The 25,762-nt window shown below is 39.3% G+C and overlaps 1 protein-coding gene across 1 annotated transcript in view; it reads left to right on the top strand.

Moving 5' to 3' along the window:
• LOC117412133 (plexin-B1-like) overlaps nucleotides 1-25,762 on the top strand; it is a 124,240-nt gene that overhangs the window by 64,706 nt on the left and 33,772 nt on the right. The window contains exons 4-5 of the mRNA XM_058988814.1: nucleotides 20,039-20,125; nucleotides 23,057-24,158. Of these exons, the coding sequence (XP_058844797.1) occupies nucleotides 23,058-24,158 (1,101 nt within the window). The 5' untranslated portion in view covers nucleotides 20,039-20,125; nucleotide 23,057. The remainder of the gene's footprint in view (nucleotides 1-20,038; nucleotides 20,126-23,056; nucleotides 24,159-25,762) is intronic.

Raw genomic sequence — 25,762 nt, 5'->3', positions numbered from 1 at the left:
CCCAGCACAGGAAGCAGCATTTTGTTTCCCTTGTCGTGTATTTGGTGGAGAGGGGTTCAAAGACAAAAACGTTGTGTACAAAAGCCTTTGTGAATTAGAAAAAAACTGCTGAAAAATATGATATATATATGAAGGATGTTAGATGTGTGCATTCAAAATTGATATATTTTAACAAAAATATACAGGACTAGGAAATCTGAATCTGTTTATGTCTAAAGAATTGTAATCATTATTTTGGCCCCCATCTAAGTGATGATGTTTTTAAAGCCCAGTAGGGCAAAGGCTATACGATATTGTTGCCAGGACAACGAGGTGCTTTCATTTCAAACCTGTGTGAAAATGAATACATTTCCAGTGAATTGGGCTGCATTGATTTAAATTGGATTAATACAAGTACATCATAAATCATCTTACAATAGCCCATCTAGACCCTACTGCATATAATTGTATTAGGCCAACAAGCCTTTACATATTCAGTACTAAACAGTGATGCTTGTACATTAGGATTCACACTAATATGCTTTGATTTATTTTATTTTATTTGTTATTTTAAAGCCCTCTCTTCTTATTGGAAAGCCCCTTTAAAATCACAGCTGTCAAGTTACATTAACTTGTTTGTGTATTTCTGTTAACAGTTAGTTAATTCGCCTTGGGTTTAGGCAGTGTTGTCAAGAATGTGTATCTGTGTGGTATTTAGTAGGGTAGCCAGTCAGAATTTGGCACTGGTAGTCGAAGTAGGCATTGTGCATTGGGTCAAAGGTCATTCCAAAGGAGTAAAGGTTAAACTGACAAAACCAAAACTACATAAACTGTTTTGAGTTCCCCAAGACTCACTTTCTTCAGGAGTCAAGGGCAGGAATTGTGTTTGTAGAATTACAGCAATTGAGGACAGTCTCCAAATCTAACGGACAATTGACTCCAACTTCCTATCCACATGGTATTTTACACATGGGTTAAAATTGTAACAAGGAGTTGAATTTAATGACCCTCCCCTCCTCCTCCCCTCTCTCCCCCAACAGTTGGGGATCTTTTGGTATACAATGGCTTGAAAGAATTATGTTTTTGTCACAACTGCTTCAGCAAGAATGTTGTTATTGAAATTACTATAGATGATGATGATGATGATGATGATGGGTTAACCACTCTCACATGTACACTGAATGGACAAAGCAAGGCGAGGAGGAGTCAATTTAATGCAAAGAATCCTGTTCATTATACGCAGTGACACCAGGCTGACTGGAACACACTAAGCATTTATGAAGACTTGTATCCCCCCTATTTGTCTAGAAGCAATGTTTCAGACAGACTCTCACTGAATACATGCTGTACGAGATATTCCCTCCTTTAGCTACACTATGGGCTTTTATTGGTTGCTGTGGTCCTTGTAGCCTGTTATTAGGGTATAGCTGTTAACTATACAGCAACTATTTTTTGTTTTCTTTCAGTCATGGATTAATCATTTGTACTGACAAAAAAAAAAATCTGTTGTGTACAACAGACGGCGGATCTTAATAATGCCGTGTGTTTATTATTTAACTGTTTTCTTATTTAGGAATGTTAATAAATTGATCTATAAATCATGGCGGGAGAGCAACCCTAGCTGGATTAAATCGAATACTGCATGGGTAGTGTGTGTGTGTGTGTGTGTGTGTGTGTAATGAGCAGTTAATGCACACCCGAGGGCTGGGATACTACGTCCTGAGGGGTTTATCCAAACATCACACCCCAAGGGTGGGCATTACATTCTCGTTTCACACACTACCCAATGCAACATATTATAGAGTTCTAAAGTTCTGTGTTGCTTGTTGTCGGATTCCTTTCAGTGTGACAGCTCGTGCTGGGATCGCGCACTGTTGCTGGTGTTAATGAGCACATGCTTGCTGCATCAACCAGCCAGGTATTATGGGAAATATCAACTGGATGAGCCCATTGAAAAAAAAATGCACAATTATGCAGTAGGCTATAGAGTATCTGCATTTATAACCAGCTACAGTAACCGCTTTCTTTTTTATTTTTAGATGGTTTTTTTATTATTATTATAACGAGACGTTTTGCTTTTAATCTTTTAACTCTCATCCATAATTTAACTCTCATTTTAAATGTTAGCATACCAGTAATCTAATCTGTTTTTGGGGGCCTATTAATCAGACTTTTTGGAGCCAGGACAGTCTAAACATTACAGTTAGAGTATATTGTCATAGAGATTCATCCAAGGAAACCGTGTTTAATTATAGGAAACTTATTTTTGTGTAGACTCAGTTCTAGGTGAATGTGAATTTGCAGGGTGAATGCCATATGGGAATCATATTGGCTGTCGGCTGATGAGGCGCTGCTGTAAGGCTCAAGTCTTTATTCTTTGTAAATAGAGGATACTCCATGGGGGCACCACGAATAATTCATTTCAGAGATGTACATGTTTTTGAATGTTACATGTTTTAAGCAATTCATCGGTTTTGACTGTTTCCAAGCAGTATTTTCAAACTTGTTGAATGGGATGCTTGACCTACAAATCAAAATAACCATTAGGTAAAGTTTTATATACTGTATATACTCAAGCCAGGTATTGGACGTTCAGTTAGTGGAAAGATGTCTTTGATCAGGTGACTGCTGTGCAATTTTCATTGTTTTATTGGCCCCATTGGTTGATTTAAATAATACAAGTACGTGACCTTACACAGACCTTATACAGTACAGAAGGGACTGTCGGAGACCAGCATGCTTGCAGATCAGCTTCACCGAAAAACAGCTTGCCCTTCATGCTTCAGGTGGCTTTCACTTCTCTGTGGGCTGGCTGCATTTCCATTTCCTTTCCACTTGTGTAGAACAAAAAATAAATGATAAAAAAACAGCAATACTAAAAAAAAAAAAAAACATACCAAACATTCTTCTGTAAAGTGATATCAATATAACAAAGACAATCCCCGCTTTTATTAAGTATTCCTGGAAGGGGAGCTTATGTGTTTTTGTAAACTTGCTGCCGCTAATTTCTCAAACCATTTTTACATGCCGACCTTCATTATTTCATATGTTAAGGAAAGTCCTTGATGAAAATCTAAGGATATTCTTCACCTGTGACCTGATCTAGCTGCAAAATTGATTGTTTTGCCAGCAGTTTATTTTTTCAGTTTTGCTTCTCTTACATTAACATAGCTTGTAGGTATCATGTACCGCATAACCTCCTACTTGTGCAAGTAGAGCACTGTATGATTTATTTGGCTCATATGGCGAAGTAGTAGCTGGCAAGCTCATTTACAAGGGAGGATTGTCACAAAATCAATGCATTGATTTTGTGACAAATAAACGTTGATATTCGTGAAACTGGTCTATACTTGTTAAAGAAGCCAGTGGCTTTCTAGAACACTTTCCTGTTTTAATTGTAATAGTTTTATATATATATATATATATATATATATATATATATATATATATATATATATATATATATATATATATATATATATATATATATATATATAAAGAACATGCAGGAACTGTTCCAAACAGATGAAAGTTGTTTATCAATTTCAGCATGAATACAAATAGTAAGAAATAAAATACAAAAACAGACAAATACATCTTCCAATAAGAGTACTAAGCACCCCATACTGTTAAGTACATGGACTTTCACTTTCTAACTTACTGAACATCTGTTGTTGTGAACTTGAGGCATTGCATTAATGCCGAGTTTTTCATTGCATTAGTTAAAATGTATTTATTTGGAACAGAATGTTGAAGACCTGTAGTATCCCGGGTGGAATACTTGGAATCCATGGGTTAAATTGCAGACGGTGATAATTCTGTTAGGCCGGAGCCTCTGTCCAGTTTAATCTAACTGTAGTTCATTATTTAACCTATTATCTCTTTTAATCTGCAACATTCTCTGTACAGCTTGTTCATCATTTATCAATTGAGACTTACTGTTAGCTGGGAGGGAGGAAGGGGGGCAGTTGATTTGCTTCGAGGGGTATCATTTCAGTTACATTGTTGTTGTTCTTCCCTTTCTCCACATACACAAAGTGGCTGCTCATTTTGCACACAGGGGACCTCTAGTGCTTTCAGCAGGTAATTTTCAGCACCTGGCTGTATTTCGTATCTCTTTCTATTATCTGTGCTAATGAATGAAATGAGTTTGGTTCCGGTTGATCAAGTCTGCGTCCTCAAAGCAACCACATTATTCAGCAGAACTGCCCTGCCTGTGCTTGAGGGAGGCCCAGGGCTGTAGACAGTAGCAGGGGTGTTGAGGTCAGGGCTGGGGTGCACTCACATAGCTCTTAGGAGAAGCTTGTGTCTGACTGTAGCCAGTGCCATTGTATCTCACCTTTCCTAAAACTAAATTCAGAAGGACCAATTTTAAAAATAATTAGTGTGGTAATGATATCTAGCCTCTAGGTTTGACAATCCTATTGTGTTTACTTATGTATTTTTTTGTCCCTGGATATGTATGCATGCATGCATGTATATGGTACAGTTCTTTGCATATACCTAGAGAACTGCTTATCCAATTGTGTTTTTATATGTGATCGTACTGTGGATTTAGGTCATGGTGATTTTTTAATATACTGATGTATCTAGTTCTGTATTTACAAATGTATTATTTTGAAAGGCTTGAAATGGTCTTCAAGTGCCATTTTCTTAATTGCAGTCCATTCAATGTTCTGTTGATTTGAAGGTGAATATTTTCTTAATAGCTGTCCAACCTGGTGCTAGTTCTAGTTGCTTGGCCACTGTCTTTGCTTCCTCACTCCAGAAAGCCATGTCTCTGCTATAAAGAGGTTTGTGATGGACCAACTGAAGGACCATATTTGGATGGATTTTCAGCATGTAGTTTTCTGTTTTGCTGTAAACCCCCCCCCCCCCCCCCCAAAAAAAAGAACAACAAATGCTACAGGGTTTGCTACAAATGAAAAAATTCTGATTTTACATTACTGAGCTTTAGTATACCCACTGGCTTTAGTCAGTCTTTCAGACCTCTCCTATGAAAAATAAAGCTAAACTACACAGTAAATGATTCTGGGTTTACCACCACCACAGGTCACATCAAGGGCGTTTAATGTGACAGGTGGTGTTGTGTTAGCTGCTTAATATGGGCAGCATCCCTTTCAAGAAAGGCTTCCATTGTCAATAAGCAGTAGAACATGCAACTTTATTCAGAAATACATTTTGATGGATGGCATATATATATATATATATATATATATATATATATATATATATATATATATATATATATAATATATATTTAGGCATTCAACTTGAATAAAAAATGCCAGTATGAAAAAAAAGCAAAACAGCTTTTTTCAATGAACTGAGATTAGCTTTTATCAAAGAACTGGGCCAGTAGAAAGTGTTGGCTATAGCATTTTCCATATTATTATTATTATTATTATTATTATTATTATTATTTTAACTGGCAAGTTATCGGAAATGTTTCAGTCCCTGTAATTGTCAGGAGAACAGTTCCCCAGCTCTTCTTCAGGAAGTGCCTGTGCATTTACATCTCTAACTGAACCATCACTCAAAAGTTTTTTAGTTGATGTATTTTGTTTGTGTACACTACTGAATTTGCATAATCGAATCATCACATTATTAGCGAAGAGAATTTCACTAAAAATCAATTACAGGACTGAGCGGCTGGATGCTTCCAGTTCTCTTCACACTGACTGACAGATCTGATTGACAGTGTCAGAGTGAAACTGAGCAGGTCTTACCAACATGGGAATATGAATCCCTGTGACTTGCATGAGCAATTAAAGTCTTAGACAGCCATGCTTAGACAGAAACAGGTGTTTGTGACAAAGCTTTGACAAGCTCCTAATTCTGTTCAAGTTTTCTGCAGTGAAACTGCTGCTTTAACTGTTTACACTGTCTTCCAACAAGTATTTAGGTAGATGAATACCTGCAGAATGTCTGAGGTAGAACCCTTCACCCATTCCTTACTAAATAACTTGGCATACATGCAGCAGAGTGCAAGGGGTTGATGTCCTGCTCTACAGATGTTTGGGGAACTTGGAGTTCAAGGTAAAACTAAGAAATTCCAGTAGACAAATGTTGGGGCTGTTGCCATCCTTAAGTTTACACCTTCTGACATGTATTCAGGACACAGGGACTACAAACTCTAGATACAAGTAGATACAAATTTGCGAAAGCAGTTTTTACTGCTTGCAAGACATTTGTACCTTCATTCATGTGAAGGAAATGAAAAAAGTAACCCCAGCTCCAGAGATCTGTGCTGTGGAGTCAGCGGGTGTGTTCACAGGCCACTGATTGTGTTGCAGGAGAGGTGCTCATGTGCTGTTAAATGGGTAGCTGTAGTTTCCGGAAGCAATGATCCACTGTGAGCCCAGGGTGTCAAACCAGGCTCTGTGGAGTGAGTCACAGAGAGGGAATGCCAGAGCGCCAGTGGACTGCAGTGTGAAGCCAGGATATGAGAGCAGTTGCCGTGACTGGTAGTGATTTTTTATTATTATTATTATTATTATTATTATTATTATTATTATTATTATTATTATTATTATCCAACAATAAGGAATGTAAGGGGCTGATTGGGGCAGTGGCCTAATACACTAGAGCCTCATGTTTTGCACCTCTGGAGTCATGGGTCACAAGTTGAATGACTTTTGTTTAGTCAGATGGAGACTTGGGTATTTGTTCCACATTAGAAAGCCACCAAGTACTTTTGCTAATTTTTTTAAAATTGCTTAACCTTTTTGTTTTGCTAAATTTTGTGTTTTACATGCAGATACAGTGTAGTGATAATAGATATATTTGGATTGGAATCTATAGCAGATCTAAATACATACATTATTTAAATCATTATAATATGAACCTTCCTGAGTTTTTTTTAATAGGTCTATATCCTGTAATAGACCTGCCATGCTGAATGCTAAGTTATTTAAATGTTGTGATCAAACAGACAACAAGTGTTCCTATAAAGTTTGTTTTCAAGGCACTTCAGCATTATAATGGTCTTAATTCAAGCTTTAGTGCTTGAATGAAGGTGCGTTTTATACTGCAGATGTGAATGGTTGGGCTTCCAGAAGCTACTGGCCTGTGAGTGGCTAAAAAAAACAAAACAAAGCCTGAGATTTTGTCTGAATGCAGGCTGTTTCCAGACCTCTTCTGGTGACATCACTTCCTTTCCTGTGCCTTGAGGTTTGACCAGCAGTAATCGGGACATGTTGCCCTCATTATTACTGGGGTTCTGTGAAGTGACCGGAGACATGCAAGGTTTTCGCCTTTCAAATTTCACTAATAAATTCACCTGCATATTTGTTTTCTTTTGGGGCTGTCTGAGTTGGGCTAGTACATAAATGACAACTGGGGGTCTTCCTTCCTTTTGTTAAAGATTTTCAATGGACAATCTCGGCCACACTCGCTGGGAATAAAGTAAACGGCGCACATCCCAAATGCACACCTCCAGTGGCCAGTTTTCACCTGGCCTCATTACAGGAATTTCTTTGCTTAGACTTGCTCAAAGCTATACTGTATGTGTATCAAACTGACCCCTAAGCAAACATTAATGCCTTCATTAGTGGGCCCATATTAATTCACTAAAGCTGAGAATTTGTACCTGGTATAACATTGACCATGCTTAAGTCGGTCAGGTATGCTGATTTCAGACTACAAAATAAGCCCTCTTGACCATACCAGGATCATGCTGTGTTTAGTTTAGTCTATATCTGGGAATAGACGACACACTGGGTGATTGTTTTTTTAATGATTCAACTGATGACCCATAGAAACCACATCCACGTTTTCCAAATAGTGATGAGTCTAAATGGGGCTTTTTTGAAAGTAAAGCAACACAGATGGGACTATTTGTTTTTCCACTCACTTTTTTTTTTCTTTTTTTTTTTTTTTTTTTTAATTGCAGGCTTCTGGAAATTCTCACTCCTACACTTGTTTTAGAAATCTTGTTATCATTGGTTTAGAATCAGACTTTCATATCTTTTTGCAATTGTACAATTGTAGAAAGTAATTCTTGTTCCATGAAGTTAATTCCTGCCATTGAACAAGCTGTTTGCTTCCGTATGGGGTAGGTGCTTCCAATGTAAACAAACCAAGGCCAATCAGCAAAAGTGTCTGAGTGGTTATATAATGGTCCTAATTTCACTTTTTGCTTTTGGCTACAACTAAAACATTTGTTAATTTAGAGGAAATTCAAGAAGTCATGTCTATACTAAAAGTGAAGGTTTTAAAGAAGAATCACGTCTACCTGTTTGCGACACACAATACTGTTAACATTTAGTAAAGAAACAGAACAACTAGTAGTAAAGTTCTCCACTGTATTTGAAGACACGCAGGAACCAAAACCCTACCTAACTGTATCTGTTGTGTTGTAGACAGTGTTTTACAGAAGTCTTGGCTGCTAGTTTTAGGTGTCTGAAGGAGACTGTGTTGGAGTGCCATTTGGGTTTTCCTGGGGGTGTCTTTCTTGAAGACAGACAGAGTTGCAGATGGTTGACAGTCTGGTCAGTGCTAAAGGCTTCTCTGCTGTGCTGGCTGTGTGGTCATCCTAATGAGCAGTGCGCTCTGGTTATTTAAGGGCATCAAGAAGATGGCAATGAGTGTGAGGTCTGAAGAGGACATCTGAGATGAAAACTGTAAATAAATTATTAACCCTGTTAATAACTGGGAATCTGAGGGTGGTGTCTCAATCAGCCAGTGTATAGTAGCTGTCAAGTCGGTGATTGATTTTTAAAACCCACAAATGGAGAATCTGGAGTGCTATCTTGATAGGTATATAAGCACCCTCTGGTTTTAATGATGGATTTTGACACCTTTCTTGACACCACTATCCATCAAAGCCCCTACCCTGTTACTCAGTTGCCACAGAGAAGCATGCCATCAAGTTATTAAGGATTAAGTTCCCCGGCCCTCTACAATCAATTGACCAAAATTTAGGTCATCAGTGAAGACATAAGGGTTCACAATATGGTGTAGAGTGACAACAACCATCTGCTCTTAGCACAACATGCTCACTCTAAATTATTTTAGATTCATTAAAGAATACTTTAATTCAACCTGAATGACAAATTGTTGACAGTTATTCCTTTGTCATTCAAAATTAATTAACCGTTTTTTGCTAAATAAATGCTTTGTGAATGTAAAAAAATAAGTTAATTAATTAATTAAAAAAAAAAAAAAAACACAGGATGGCTGGTGTTTGAAATCATAGACACTAGAGGCTCATTAAATCCAGAACATAATATTTTTAAAAAGCACATATGAAAGTGTAGCCACTGAATAATTCATTTGTAAATGTGAATTTCACTTGACAGTTTAATGTAGTCATTTTGAGACGAGAAAGGAGACTTGCTTATGGATTAGTCACCAGATAATAGGATCCCTTGGCTCTTGGCCTGCTCCTAGACCAGACTGCCTAAAATAAATAAACAAACTAAACATACATCATTGTTTGTTTAATACAAATCAGGAGCAGTCTCAGGGAGCTAGATAACAGCCCACTCAGTCTTATTTAAAGCTTGTGTAATAATATACTCCTTGAAAGTGACTATATAAGATGTACAGTATGTATGTACAGATATCACACTTACATTTTGACATACATCTACAAACTGTTTATTCTTTAGAATGTTAATGAAAGTCTGGGGATATGAGGCCAGTATATGGGGTAGCACTTGAGGTATGCACCTGTAATTGCCTTCCCCCTGAAACTGTTTGTTAGCTCTTGAAAATATACAACACACTATTTCAGGGGGGGGAAGAAATTACTGGTGCACACAAATGTGGGCATTTTTATACTGGTCTCATTAAATAAATTCCACCTTACTCACTCAGGTTTGCTTAGAGACTGCACCAAAGGTAAAATATTCTGGGGACTTTTTTAAACATGCCAAATATCCATGAGCTCTGGAAAAAGTAATAAAATATGATTAAGTACGTCAAATAAATAATATGCCAATTGAGAGGATAGAGTATGAAGACCTTAATCTTAAATACAGGTGTCTGTTGACAATGCTGTATTCTGCTTTTTGTAAAACCGAATAACTTCTTATGATCCTACCAGAGTGGCTACTATATTGAGCAATATTGGCACTGCACTAGAAAAATGAAACTGCATCTACGAAAAACGCTTTGTGAATTACATGCATTTAAATGTTTTTGTATGGTGCATTTGTTATAAAGATATATGTTATAGTATAAAGCACAGTTTTATTGTACAATGCATAATGCGCACATTCATGTCCTTAACAAAACTCTTCCAGACTATTACACATGGTCAAAGCTTGATATGTAGCCATACCAGTTTCAGTTTTCCAGCTGTCAATACTTTGTACAGACAACGTGGGCGGCTTCAGTTTCCTAGAACGCCTCTGTCTCATTTCCGGTCACATCTTGAACCCACAACAAAGTTAGAATTTTCAGTGTGACATTGGGTTGTAAATGCAACTAAAAACTTTTTTTTTTTTTTTTTTTTACTTCAATTTAAAGGATAGCTTTTAAAATTGACCCGTGAAGATGTCTGATAGAAGACCAGAATTCTGATATCCCTTCAGAAAATATTCGATTTCTTCACTGTATAGTTCTTGTTTTATTATTTGATTATAGTAAAGACCTGCAGTGGAGTAGAGTTCTGATTAAGTGGCAACAAAAAGGTCAACTAGATGTGAAGGACCGTTCTACAGTTGAAATACCGTGCGTTGCTTTGTGTAAATGACGATCTCAGCAACTTTAATTAAAGGTTGAGTCCCTGATTTAAGTGAAGCATGTGATGGTAAAGTCTAATGTTATCAGCTAATCACTTGATTTGTTTCTCTTTGGATTCAATTTGATGGCCTGAGTCAATAATACAAACCTCTGATTTAATTAACCTGTACTCTTCACGGAGGGGAAGTAGACAGATTTAAAACAGCAAAAGGCACTGCTGGGAAGCACTGTATATACTATATTTAAAGCGGCTGTGTCCCACGTAGTCAGTCTGTTGGTAGATCCTTGAGGTGTTCTCCAATTGTGATGAAACTTTGGGAGGATCTAAATCTGGGAGTTATGGATTGGCCTTGTCTGTCTATCCGTATCTGTGCAGGTCTCACTTATTTGTTACATTGCTGTGTTTTATGATTCTCTCAATAAACTTCTATTACTGGTGTTGTCCTATTAGAGAAAGGCACACTATTTTAACCTTTGGCCATATGGATGAGACAGGTCACTCAGAGGTGTCATTCCCCTTACATTATGTGCCTGTAGTTTCTTTTCTTTTTGTTCACAAAAACAAAACCTTCAATTTTAGAGCTTCTAAGCACGTCGGCCTAATCACATTGGTGGTAGAGCTCCATTGCTTTCAATCCAGAGGCCTTGGTACTCATGTAAAAACTGTCCCTGAATCTTGACAAGCAGGAATGAATGAGCCTCTTGTGCTACGCCTGGTTGGTAACTGCCTGGTTTAAAAGATTTGCCCCTGGAATTTTTATCCTGGGAACATTTGTCTTTTGGGCTCACTTTGCTGAATTCCATCAGTGGCGCAGCAAAGGAGGGCTCCTTTTAAAAGCAGTGGAAATCTGTGCTGCTGCCCATTGAAAACAATGAGTCGCCATTGGGTGTTTCCTTAAGTGCCACAAAATGCTAATCATTATAAAGGCTTAATTATCATTTGAAAGAATAAGCCTTCCTTCAGTATACTGTACATTTGTATTAGAGTGGTGTACAATAACTGTATATTCTTTTAAAAATAATACAATGTTTCAACCTGCCACTTGTTTGAGTATAATTTTTTTTTTTTTAAATGTCTTTTTTTATATAATTGATTAGCTGGAGTGTATTGTACATGCGCTTTTGTTTTTAACTTTGTACAGCACTCTGGGATACCACGGGATGAAGGCCACAGTGTAAAAATAAGTTTGTATTGTATTATAGCAGAGAAGATGAAAGGATCTGCAGTGATATAAACCTTGTACTTCGCCAAATGACTTTAGTAAACAAAGGGAGCATCTCTCAGTGCAGTAGAATCAGTGTTTCCTTTCAGCTGTCAGTTTAAACAGTGGAGGTAAAAGAAAGGTCAGCAGTGATTTTGATTTACAGTAATGTACAGTTTATAAAGAAATATTCATTTTCTGTTTATCTGGCATGTTTGAACTTTTGTAGCCTAAGTCTTTGAATGAGAGGCCTGAAGGAATACTTGAAGCTTGTATATAGTAGTACAGGGAGAAACACCTAGCTACACCTAGGTAGTCCTAGCTACATCCAAACATAAAATAAAAAATGTACACCCCCACCACCACCACCCCCCCCCCCCCCCCCCCCCCCCAACCCCTCTGTGGTTAGAACAGGCAATTTATTTCTCATTTTAAAATCTCACTTTGGCAAAAACATAAAAAAAGATATAATCCCTTGGCTTTGAAAACAAAAAATGTAGATTCCTAGAGTGACAACCGTTGTTTGATTGGACTAAAAATAAAACCTTTAGGCCTGCCAGCAGTCACAGGGTCACTATTCACAGGAAACGAACACAGATAGACCCAGTGATTTTCTCTGTGGTGCTCTGCTACTTTGGAAAGCCAAGAGCTTAATCCTCCATATGTGGTCAACAATTATATACAGCTCTAGCTTTTAATAATGTCTTCAGCTCATGGCTTTTGCCCCAGCATTTATTTTTTCTTGTCTTCACGCAGTTAAAAGACTCGAGGCAATGACAGAGATATATAAGTTATATAGTTTAGTCCTACCTTAATATTTTATGATCAAGTGCCATGAATGATGAACTACTGGCCCAGTTTCATAACCCTTGTATTGTAGGTCTGACGGAGAGATCTGTTCCAATTACTGTGTGAGTAAATGACTTGGAGGCAATTGTGCCTGCTTCATAGGAAATCAATACCTACTCTGTCCTCTCTGAGGGCTGGCTACTGTAGCTCAAAAGAACACGTCAGATCCTATTGGTGCATATTTTACATCAATAGCATGCTGTATTATCAATCCTATTTCTAGCATTTATGGGGCTATTCTACCATTAATATAACCAGATTTACTTGAATGAGCCTTTATGGAGGTGCTGAATAGCCTCTGGTACTCTTTGTTCGCTGTCTCATCTTCATCACTGCAGACTGTTAGTCAAGTGGGGTTCCAATGCACTCCAGTGATGCAGAACATTAGTTTGCCAGCCATTTCTAGTAAAAATGGTGTTGAGTGCTATGTTACTCCTAGGATGTTTAACCTACTGAATCTACTTTGGTGTTTGACGCTGTTTGGTATTAGGTGGTACGGTCGTCATTCACATCTGGAGGCCTAGGTTTCAGTTGTATCTTGGCTTTTAGTGGACAGAAGTTCACATAAAAAGAAAACGTCGTGCAATTAGACACGATTTGGACTCCAGTTCGAAGATAGGCCAAGGATTGGATGGGTAGTCTAGACATTCAGCTGCTGCTCACAGGGCAAAGTGGCAGAAGCTCACATGAACATCTTTTCCTTGCTTCCTGGTCTTTGGAATGGGAGTCTGGGATTCAATCATTAGACTTTGAGGCTTGTATGTATGTATTAATTAATTTATTTATTTTAAGAAAATGATGCAGATTTTGCTTTCAAAGATGCGCGTCTGCATTGGCATGTCTGTTCATAGGTCTGGCATTCGTCCTTCATTAATTAAGTTTGAAATCTCATGAACTCCTTAAGAAGGCATCAGTCTATTCTGCAGTTCATGTACTGAAACAAGAAGCTGTGTGAGGGTCTTCCTCATTGGTGGCTTTTCTCTTTACAGTCCATTAGATATCCTCTGTTATAAGACAGTGGGCAGTCTTGGACTCGCAGGTGCTGGTTTTTGACAACCCGCTGTTCCTGTGATAGAAATATCTCCTAATTAGCGAGCGGGGAGCTGGTACACTGATTTATCTGGTGGTGGTTGTAGTAGCCTCCGGTTCTGTAATTAGTGGGCTGCACTTGTTCCAAGCTGCTGATTTGCCACATTCCAGCCCGGCTGCACTGAACAGCAAACAGCAGCTCGGTAAGACCTCCGAGGGGGTCAAACTTTCACCTGATTGAGGTGGTAAAAGACTTGACAACAGTACTTAGAGCTATCTATTATCAAAAATGCTGAAAAAAAACTAAATTTATTATTTTGGTTGAAGTTTTTAAAGAACGTGATTTATTTGATTTAATCAGCAAGTAAAATCTGATTTGTATTTTAAAATGCTCTTAAAATAAATGCCACCAGAGAAGTCCGATTTTACTTTAAGTTACTGTTAAATGACTTAACCTAAAAAAAGTCCAACATAATCCTAAAGATCCCACTGCATTTCAGCACTTTATTTTATGCCAATTTTTTATGTTTATAACAAATTGTATTTTACCTTGTGTATCTGCTTGTGTGTTGGAAATACTGTAGCAACACCCTCTCTTACACATGCAGATATTTTCAGTAAATGTAGTACTGTACCAGGCTACAGTAAGTGTGTTTTGTATCGTAATTGTTCTTAGATTTTAAAAAAACGGTAGAGGGATAATGAGACACTGGCTCTGGAACAACACTCCCAAGCACAGATGGTTTCAAAATCTATTGTGGTTGTGTGTTCTAGACTCGGTTCTGCTGAAGGCAAAGTAGAGTCAACCAATCAGGGATACGCTTGTAAACGATGCTTCAGTTTTAATGGGTTATTCCTGGTTTAAAGAATGAATACATTTAAAAAAACAAAAACAAAACCCAGGCCTCCGGAGGTGAAGGCCAGTGAATTAGCCCACGGTGTCGCCCGCCCCCCTGCCTGTGCCAGGGAATGCAGCCTCAAGTGAATTCTTCCCCATCCAGCAATGACACATCATTGAAAATGGAGGGCCTAACACCATCCTAACAGCTGTCGGAAGAAGTGTGTTTGAACGGTAGCCTGTCTCTGTGTGTGTGTTTCTATAAAGCAATGTTGTTTGTTTCTGTGTTGGAGAAACATGACTGGAAAAGTGGCAAGGCTCCTTGGGCTCTGGTTTTATTGTATTTAATCATCCAATTAAAATAAATCATAACCCTGTCTGGCTAACGTCAGAAGACCCAGCATGTCCTACTTGGTTTAGTCAGGCAAACACAGCTTATGTATCCTCGACCAGGCCTTGGTGTAAAAATGCTTTATACGAGGAGAGCAAATAGGTTGATCAAATTAGGCTTGTGCCTTAATCAGTGATAGTGTTTTAAAGTTATGAATATATACAAAAAAATGTAACTGCATTTTGACGTGCCCCATATAGTATGTGATATGCCAACATTTTTATTCAGATTCGCACATTCCATAATGTAAAAGGTAAAATTCCATATGATTTTTTGGGGACCATATCTCTCATTTGAAAAGAAAAAAAAGGATAAATATGTCAAGATAAATAGTCAAGTCTGAAGTGTTCACCAATCAAACTGAAGCAAAGGGCAGCACTCTTGTCTCAGCTACCCCCTTCTCCCTGCCAGCTCTGCCTGGCTCCAGACCTCCGAATGCCTGTTTCACAGCATCTTATTTACCTTTTAGTGGAAAAACAGGATCTCAAGCCCCAGCGTTTCAGCTGAGGCTGTTTTTTGGCAGTAGCTGTCTCTAAAGTCCACACAGCAAGCTAATGTACATTCAGACATGACTGAAAGGGCCTGGAATGCCATAGCTTGCTTTGGACTAATTTAGAATTACATTTTTTTTTTTTATTTACGGCCCTGTTTTTCAAAACGTTTTGTCTTGGTTTCTGTTTAATAAATATTGCTCCCTTCTTCAGGAGGTCAAGGCAGACTCTCTTGTGCAGCACAGGCCTCCCCGTCAGTTGCCCCTGTCAGAACTAGCAAAGACTGGCTGACAATTCAAAGCTTCAAGATTAACGGTAGCCTTTACTAGATGAGGAAACCAAAATGGCAAGAAGAGAACCATGGATTTAACCATGACCATACTCTGGTGACTTTTGAGAGTTTAAAGCGCCTGTGTGGCCTCACCAGAGCTCTCAAAAAACCAAGTCTAATTTCATACATCTGGTACACCAGAGTGTAACCATTAACCTGTCCCCCTACAACATGTATCAGAAAGACATGGGAAAGAAATACCACAAAGAACAAATTCTACATTCACTAGGGACAGATCATTATTTGAATCCTTGTGAAAGCATGCTTAAAGATCACTTTTCTTTAGAAAAGAAAAGTGTACGATCCTCATTATAGCTGTGCAAGGCTGCTTTTAGAGATTGTTCAGTGTTAAAAGTAATACATGGGGGCTGTGCACCGCTCTTGGGGAAATGTCTCTGCTATGAATAGGTTCAAATGCGGACGTCCATCAATATATGGGGTTTGCTAAACAATGGTACTTACAGGCTGTGTCACTTTTTATATATCTAGCGTGTTTGAAATGTAAGAAGATAATCACAGAGGACATGAAGTATATATGCCAGTCTACAGTGTGGTGGAGGACTGGTCCGGGATCCTACCCAACCCATCACGCTGTGTCAGTGGGATCGGGATGTCTTCCTGTCAGTGCGTGTAGGAATCTGTCGAGAGCAGCTGTCCTTTCCCATTCAGTTTCTGTTGCTCTGTCACTAAAACCTCCCAGACTTCACGGCCTCAATCTGAAGCATCCAGTATTTATGCCCTTTCAGCAGTGAATGCTTTTGTGATAGATGTGCATTGTAAATACAATCCTTTTACAGTATACCTCTGGTACTGGGCTCCTGTGCTTAGAATTGGACCACACTGCGAGAAGATCAAAATAACTTCATATTTATAGCAGGCTGCTGACTAGTAAACACAGCCCACTAATATTCAAAATGTGCAGAATCCCACAACTGTGTTGAATTGAATACTAAAATTGAATTCCTAAATGCTAGTTTGCTACATTCTTCTATAGTTTAACAAAAAGCAAACCTGCGCTTTGATTAGTCCTGCTTCTTTACATTCTCCCAGACGTTAAGGCTGTAGTGCTACAAAAGCTCGAGGTTTGAATGATGTGTGGTGTGAGTGCAGGTTTGTGCCCTGACTGTGTGAAATCGACGGACTTCGCTGAGGGTTCCAAAGGGCGCTCTGGCACTCCCGCTGGTTGGGAGGCAAAACCTCATCGCACTACAGCGGACCCTACTGGCCAGGCCTGGTGAGTTCCAGCAGACACCCGCAGGGCTGGCCTTTGCCCTCCAGAGGCTGGTAGCTCACTGCTTTTCCTGGGTTTAAAGAGGTAATCAGTTAATGCTGCTCTGTCCAGGCTTACAAAGCTGGAAAGAGATAATGAAAAAAGTGGACACATTGATTTGATCACAGCTGGTGCACCGACTCCTCTGTCTGAAAGAAGCCTGCTAGAGCTCGCTGACGGTATTGATTCATTTTCTAATTTAGCGTTCTAATGTAGTACTTTGATAGGGTCAATGGGTATGAAATTAATAGTGGCACATTGTTGTAACCACTCTAGGTTAGGTGTTAAAGTCCTATCGTTAGCTTAGGCCTAAATTCAACCCCCTCCACATTTTCCCCTCCAAAGGTCTGTTAAAAAGCTGGGGGGGGGACCATTTTCCAGCGCTGTCTAGTTGTATAATAGAACCAGAGAAGCTTTGAGACACCCCCTATTTTTCTTAGTCTACCAACCTCCAGAGGGAGGCTTTCCGGCTAAAAATACAAGCAGAAATATTTAACCAGATGCCTAAATCTAATAATCTTCAGGGAGAAAAACAAAGTTCCGTATGCCTTGGTGAGTTCCGTGCTTTGAATAGAGGGCCACTGGCAGCTCTGGAAGCTTCTCTGCATGTAAACTTGGTCTCTAAATGCCTCGTTGTAGTTTTCAGATCCTCGGTGTCCCTGCAGGAATAGCACAGTAGCCTCATTCACGGCAGCACCTCTGAATCGCGAATGACCTGACTTTGTGACCTTGCTGCTGTTGGTGCCACTTCCTTGTGAATTCGTCAAAAGCGAACAGAAAACAGAAAGGCCTCTGGAGGCCTGTGTTTGAGTCCGCCTCAGGTGAAATGCGCCTGGTTGTTTAGTTTTAGCCCCAGTGGACATCCGTACACGTCATGTAATCACAACAACTCGACACAATTAGCAGTCTCTGTGTGAGAGAGTCATCATGGTGCCTGCTCAGACAAAGATTTACAGCATTGTATTAAGAAAAACTGATCTTTTATAATATTCAAAAGGCATACATTATGTTTCAGTGGTAAGCAAGTGTTTAAACATTCAGGGATGTATTCCTAAAGCATGTTTATTTGTTAGTGTCATATGTGTCAGTGCATCTACAACCTGCAGTATTGGTTTGTACCACATTCATAAAGTATGCTTATCTCTACATGTGTCTAAGTCTGTTCTAAATTGCAAACATGGTTAACCAAAGTCTAATTGAATGTGTTAAACAAACGTAAGGCATCTAAGTCTTTATCTTCATCTCCTTCAGCCACATTTTATGCAGAGCTCAAACACATCTTATTTGTTTACTTGTATCAAGAATTGAAAAATGTGTTATTTTTTATTTTATTTTTATTTTTTTTTGCTACTTTAATCCCATAAGGTACACAAGGAATTGAGCGGTGGTTCAAACGGTTTAGTCTTTAAACTCTATTTGAGAGCAACTCAAGTATCACAAGGAAACAATTTGGATGACCAGATCCAACCTGTCGTTGCAAAAATAAGAAAGTTGGCATCATTTTATTTGTGGGACACGTGTCCCTTGTGCCTTAAAGGGTTAATAGAATATTAAGTACAAAAATTACTTAAACAACAAATTGCTAAATCTCCAAAAATGAATAAAGTCTGTATGAATACAGCCCTTAAACAGCCTATGGCTGATATATGTAGGTATTTTTAATGTATTTTCTACATAGATGTGGTACTACACATGCAATAAACATAATAATAGTAGTAATAAAAGTAGTAATAATAAAAAATAGATCTACTGGAGACTTGCTGATGATGGTATTACTGCTACAAACATGTTAGTTTTAACAATTGAAGGTTGAGAAGGGTAGAAGCTTTGGGTGGTGTAAACAAACTGGACAGACAACTAGATCTGATTTAAATGCACCTTAAGGTTAACCTAGGAATCATATGGTATCATCAATAGATTTATACAGCTTTAAAACAGCAGTCCTTTGTTGGACTGATCAACCAAAATAAGGCACCACTTTTAAATCGCTTTTGTCTGACAGGTAACGTCACCAGTAGTTGAGTGCTGTCCTTTTGACAGGTTTATTTAGCCTGTCTGGTGTTCTTAACTGCAGGATTCTGCACCTGCAACACGTTCAATACTTAGAGCTGTCCTGAGGAGGTTCAAAGAGAACAGCAAGATGCTCACGCCTGCGTTGTTTACCCTGGAGGCAAGCACTTATTGTACTGACCTTAATTTCAATGATGAAGGAAACGGTCGCTATATGATCTCAGTATGATGCCCTTTTAAGACCTGTGAGCCGTGACTTGGTTGAGCAGCTGAGTTTGCTTCATATTTACATTACGGTCTCGATTCGGTGCTGCTGATAATCTGTGTCTCGGATGTTTAATGTAACCTTTAAGAATACATGACTCCCCCTGTTGTGCCAGTAGAGAAATCACAACTGTATTTTCTATTAAATTAGATTTACTACTTTATGGTGTTTTGCAATTGTTATGAATGGTTCTGTTCCTCCAATGTTTAGTTACTGTAGTTTTCCTCTAAATCTGCCTTCACCTGGCTTTGAGTTTCTTTGAGCTAGTTTGGAGAATCCTAATTGGTGGCACTGAACAGTATTCCTTCTACCATTCAAAACCAGCCCAACCTCCTTGACAGTTATATAGACAGAGAGTGGGTGGGGATAGCAGAGTTGAAAGATGTCTGTGTCACATGATTTGAATAGAATACGGAAGGTGGTTCAGTCCCCACACTTAGGATTCTACACACAAGCTCAGAACCAGGTAAAGAGAGACTACTGGAATAACAAAACCACTCAGAATGACTTGTAAAAACAGAACAGCAAAAAATACATTTAAAACTATTACTCTTTAAAATATTGAGCTACATATTTTGCACAACTTTTGAAAATAACTGTATCCAGTGCCATTGTCCCTCACCTTTCCATAAGCACTAAATTCATCACTGTACGTGGAACATGTGTTTATTTTGTCTTCCTTTCTTTGCAGGTACTGTCCTGGGATGATGTGTTAAGCAAAGACAATGCCAGCAGTGCAGGGGTGAATGCCTCTCTAACACAACATAGGAGACAAATGGTGAGAACCTCTTATATCCATTGTACAAAAAAATTCCTACTGTATATTTGAGAAAAGGTTTAACTGAGCCTGTAGCTAACTAAATATTCATAAATTATACCTGTCGTACATTTCTATTCATTGTATGTCTGAAATGTGGAGTTTAAAAAGAAACACGATAACACAAGAATGGGTTTTATTTTTACAGCATGACATCTTGTACTACACTAGATAAAAGGAAGTTTACTGTTTGCTTGCCTTCACCTATCCAGGAAATCGGTTACACTTTTGCATCTGTTGCACTTCCTAGGTCATTTCACCACAGCAGTGTCTTCAGGGTCAAGCGTCTTACTGGCTGCAAAGCATGTCAGTCATTTGGGGGAGCAGCTGGTTGGTTAATAACATGAAAAGGCCCTGAAGCACTGCGGATGAATTCTCTCTCCAGGTGAAAGAATATCAAAGCAGGGCCAGCAAACAGAGATTTCTTTAACCAGGTGTAGTCCTGTTTTAAAATGAAAGTACTTATTTAGATTTCTTGCCAAACTATACATTTGAGATCTATATAGTGAATGGTGACAATTCAAGGAATTATTTTGGTCTTATTGTCTCTGGTGATGCAATTAAGACCTTGGCTTAACAATATTTCCAGAGCCCTTCAACAGCGTAGTTAACATAAGTGGTATGTTTCCAGGGACTGTATTGGTGTATCACATCTGTCGTGCCGATGTAATACTCATATAGACTTCAAAGGAAGCTTTATTCAAATTGATTCCTGATCATACATTTTAATGCTTTTGAAGCCATTCCACACAATCGCAGATAAAAGTGAACTCCTTTTTCTCATTCAAATCTCTGTTGACAAAATGTAGCTCGGCTACATCCGAATAGTTATATTACAACCCATTTAAATAAGGTACTTTCACTGTACTCCTTGTATGCAGTTTTCAAACATTAAAACATATCAAGTAACAAGACCCTCAACTTAGTTACATTTCCCCTGCAGGAAATGCATTGCAACAGCTCATAAAACCTCTCTCGGAAAAGACCATTCTAATCCTGGTACAAATATGCTTTTAACTGAAGCCTTGCTGCTTTATTCTTTTTATTGAGGCATCACCAGGTCGCCCGGAAATTGAGATCTAAAATATGATCAGAGAGCTTTTTAATTGTCTACGGAGCTTAGCGGAGAGAGGGTGCTGTTTTATTTGGCTGTGCTTGTTAAGTGTCGTATTTATTTTTCTTTCAAATTCCTTATCGCATTGACTACTTTGCTGCAGTTACTTTGGCTTACTAATTTGGGATACTTTTTCAAACAGACTAGTTTGCAAATTTTAATCTTCTACAGTGATCCTTGTCTGTCTGTCACACTCTATATGGTGAACATGCCTTGAATCTTCATGACTTTCATCATAGTCTTTCAGACCACTCCTTTTAGAGAATTTAGCTTTATAACTGTTTTTATCATGTTCTTAGAAGGCATCAGCCTATTTAACGCTGTGCTACTATTGCATAGCAGTTTTATCACATACAATGCAATTGCCAGGTATTTTTGTATGGGGGGGGGGGGGGGGGGAAGCTTTTGCTTGTAGCTATTTTCTTTACCGAATTCAAAGCTGTAGGTCTGTCCGGCAATGTGATGCATTGCATATTATATTGTGGGCCTTTGAGGATGGATTGTAGACATAGTAGGTGCCAGCACCAAAAGAAAAATTTATAAATAAGACTTCCATTGAATAGCAGTTTGCTCCATTCTTCGTTTTACTGTGTTTAATATGACACGCTTGAGCTTGTTATCTGTCCACTGTGGCTAATCCAGCTTGTAGTAAAACCTGGAATGGCTGAAACTGCTATGCAATAGGAGTCTTCTGTCCATTCCTGTAAAGGGATGTAAATAATCTGGTCCACCAGCAAGGTGTGGTTGCTGAGGGTGTGGGCGTGGGGAGAGGGTTAATATTGGCACAGGAATAAAGGTAAGCAAATTCTTCTTTAATCAGTGCTTTTGCAAGACCTGGAAGAGAAAGTATAAATCAATTCCCTTTGTTCTTTTACCCCCCAACCACACTCAACACATTAAGTGAAGTCTCTATAGAGAATAATTTCCGGGAAGCCCCGTCGGTGTTTTAGCTTTTAAGATGATTTCAGTTTAAAAAGGTTACATCTGTTGAAAGATTAAATGGTTTTGTTGGCAGATTTGTACCTGAGCTAGCAAATAAAAATTCCTTTCCTCTCCCAGGGAATTGTGGCTATGCGTGGCGCCTGTGCACTTACAGGTGCAGTAATACAAGTACAGTAAGTGATGTTTGAAAACAGTTTCCCATTGCCTTGAATCAATTTGCACTTCCATAGCTACATGGGTCTCAAATGTGCAGTTTTGAAAGAAACACATGTTATAGCACACATGCATTTTTAGTTTTAAAACATGTTCTCTAATACTACTTTAGATTAAAGGAAGCGTTCGGTTTTTTGTATGCCTTATTCTCGGTCATTTGACCTCGGCAGTGTCTTTTAGGGAATTTTACTGGCTGAACGCATCATCAGTAGGGTAGGCAGCTGATTGATTATTGACAGGAAAGAAGCTAATGGCGGTGAAATGACCCGGGAGGTGCAAGGTCTGGTGTAGTACCAGATATCATGTCTTTCAAAGCTGCACATTTGAGACTTGTATAATGAATGGATGTGCATGGTGGAGACATTTTATGGAACTGTTTTGTTAGCTACACTTATTTTAAATAGACTACAACAATTGAGCAGTATTTTACACGTTTAATAATTATGTCCAATAGCTGCTGAAATGCACTGATCATGTCTTAAGAAAGAAATCAAGAATGTTTAGTTTGCATAGCTTGAACTTTGCATATTAGGGAGAAATCTGCTCTGAAATGTCAGTAAAAGTTGCCTGCAGTTCTTTGGCTTTGACACCCTTAAAATAATGAACCATTTTCTGTATTGCAGAATGTTCACCATGCCACCCGGGGCGGTCCTTATTTATACCTTCCTCTGTCTGCTGGGGAGCAGCTTCCTGAGCGCCTATGAAACCTTCACCCGAAGCGGCACCAAATTCGAGCACCTGGCCCTTCACCCAGACCCCCAGACGGGCACGGTCTACATCGGAGCCACCAACTACCTCTTCCAGCTGAGCTCCGACCTGCAACTGAGGACTGAGGAGAGCACGGGGCCAGTTGAGGACAGCAAAGACTGCCTGCCGCCCATCGCCTTCACCCACTGCCCCCAGGCCCGCCTGGCCAACAACCACAACAAGCTGCTGCTGGTCAACCCCTATAAAGGGGAGCTCATCACCTGCGGCAGCGTTCACCAAGGCATCTGTGAGAAACGCAGCCTGGATTCCATCAAGAATGTCCTCTTCAAGACTGACCGGCCGGTGGACACCCAATATGTGGCGGCCAATGACCCAAACGTGACCACTGTGGGGCTGGTTGCCCTCTCCAAAGAGCAGCTGCCTGTCCTGTTTGTGGGCCGTGGCTACACCAGCAGCCACCCTCCCATCTCCACCCGCAACCTGGTGTCTCCGCTCATCTTCTCGTATGAGGAGACTGCCAAGCTTGCCCTGGCGGGCCGTCTTTCGGAATATGACCACCATTTTGTCAAGTCCTTCTCCCACCACTCCTCAGTCTACTTCCTTTTTTACCGGCGGGATTTGAAATCCCAGTCCCGGGAGTACAAAACTTACATCTCCAGGATCTGCTTGTACGACACCTCCTATTACTCTTACGTGGAGGTGCCGCTGGTGTGTCGGACTGCTGGGAAGAACTATAACCTACTGCAGGCCGTCCACGTGGGGCGCCCGGCCGAGGGGTTGGGGGCTGGGCGGCTCAGGACTCAAGGGGACGTGCTGGTGGGTGTGTTTTCTATGGGACTGGCCTCCTCGGGGAAGCCCGGAGAGGACTCTGCGATGTGCATGTACACGCTGGAGGAGATCGACCGGCGCATCAACGCCACGCGGGACCTGTGCTACACGAGGGACGGGCGGACCGAGGGTGGAGAGGCAGCCTACATAGAGTATGACGTCAAGTCCCTCTGTGCTAACCTCCCCTCGGTAAGACGTCGTCCATTATTGTCCGTGATTTGATTTCCACAAGCTGGTAGCATTTTCCTTTTTAAATCCCTTGCCAATCGATATATAAGGGAGGTATAGTTTAGCATTCATCCTGGGCTACCTAATGTTAGAGCAACTTGGTACGATATCATAGTTATCTTAACAGATGTGGTCTTCTTAATCACTTGGTATCATTTTTCAATTTGTCAGCACATCATTGCGACTTACTCAAGATGCTTAAAGCACCCATGTGGCCTCTATAGAGTTCAGTACAGCTGGTACCCCAGAGTGTAACCATTAACCTTTCCCCCTGCAACACCACTGGTATTTCTTGCTGCTGTTTTTCTTACATCCAGCTCTACTTGAATAAGACATGTTTTGAGAGCTCTTTTAAGGCCACAGTGTGCTTTAATAAATCACCAGGATGTGATGACTGAAGCAGAAACTGATATACAAGACACAGTGAATCTGAACAAGAATACATTAGTTAAGAGAATTGTTATTTCATACCGATATCACGTTACTCCCCACGGTTAGCATTAATCAAGGTCTGTCCAATCAGACGTTACTTTTACATATATCTAGACAACCAAGTGTGCTGAAACTTGGTCACTTTTAACATAAGTTAATATTGCAGTATACTATAAGATTTCTGTAGCATATCAGAATAAATGCATCTTGCATATACATGCATATTATTGGTGAATTAAAATTCAACATAAGTGACATGTGTAAGGGATCTTTTCCCACTGGGGGTTGGAGGAGTACAGCTGTTTCAGGAAATGACATGGGGGTTGGGTTCTTAATAAACAGGCAGGAAATGGTTTATAAAACATTGACCTGCTCTTGATTAAAAAGCCAAGACACACAGACAAAAGAAACCAAAATAATCAAACTGTTCCAATTGCTTCAATACAGACACTACAGTTCCAATAGTGTGCGTGATCTGTATGATGCAGATGGAATGTGTAGTCTTTTGCAAGAAATCGGTAAAGTATTCTGACTCTTTATACTAAGTAACTCAAAGTGAACACCTCTACAATGATGCTATGAATACACTGATTTCTCTTTCTTCAGGGTGCTCCTGAAGTGTTATCACAATCTCAGGCTACTCCTGGAATATCTTCTGTCCTAAAATTGTTTCCTTAACAGTGCAAGTCGAACCTTAAATGTCACATGAATGCCCTTTTTATATCATATGCTAGAAAATGGAGGGTGGGTTTGATTAGCTGGATCTTCAAAGAATATTTCGAGCTGCAGTCTGACCAATCTGAAAAAAAAAGCTGTATACAATTCAAACTGTGCCTGTAACTATAACAGTAATAAGTTACATTTGTTTTTCCAAAGTACTAAACTTAACTAGTTACAATTTTGTTCAAGTAACTGTAATGGACTACTTTTAAAAAGTAGCTTCCCCAACACTGCTTGCCGCAAGAATGCTACACTTTCAGTTTTCCGAAATATGTATCTAAGCACAAGTTATTAATGCTCTCAGAATCCTGCCGTGTGGAAGCACCAGGATGTTGTCATCTACTCTACTGATGAAGGAAATGATTTGTTAACTTTTTGTTTTGCTTGCCTTGGCTACAGCAGATAACATTCAC

The sequence above is a fragment of the Acipenser ruthenus genome, chromosome 16 (assembly GCF_902713425.1).
Source record: "Acipenser ruthenus chromosome 16, fAciRut3.2 maternal haplotype, whole genome shotgun sequence".
NCBI lineage: Eukaryota > Metazoa > Chordata > Actinopteri > Acipenseriformes > Acipenseridae > Acipenser > Acipenser ruthenus.
Note: the sequence above shows the minus strand (reverse complement) of the source record. Positions and strands in the feature narration are given on the sequence as shown.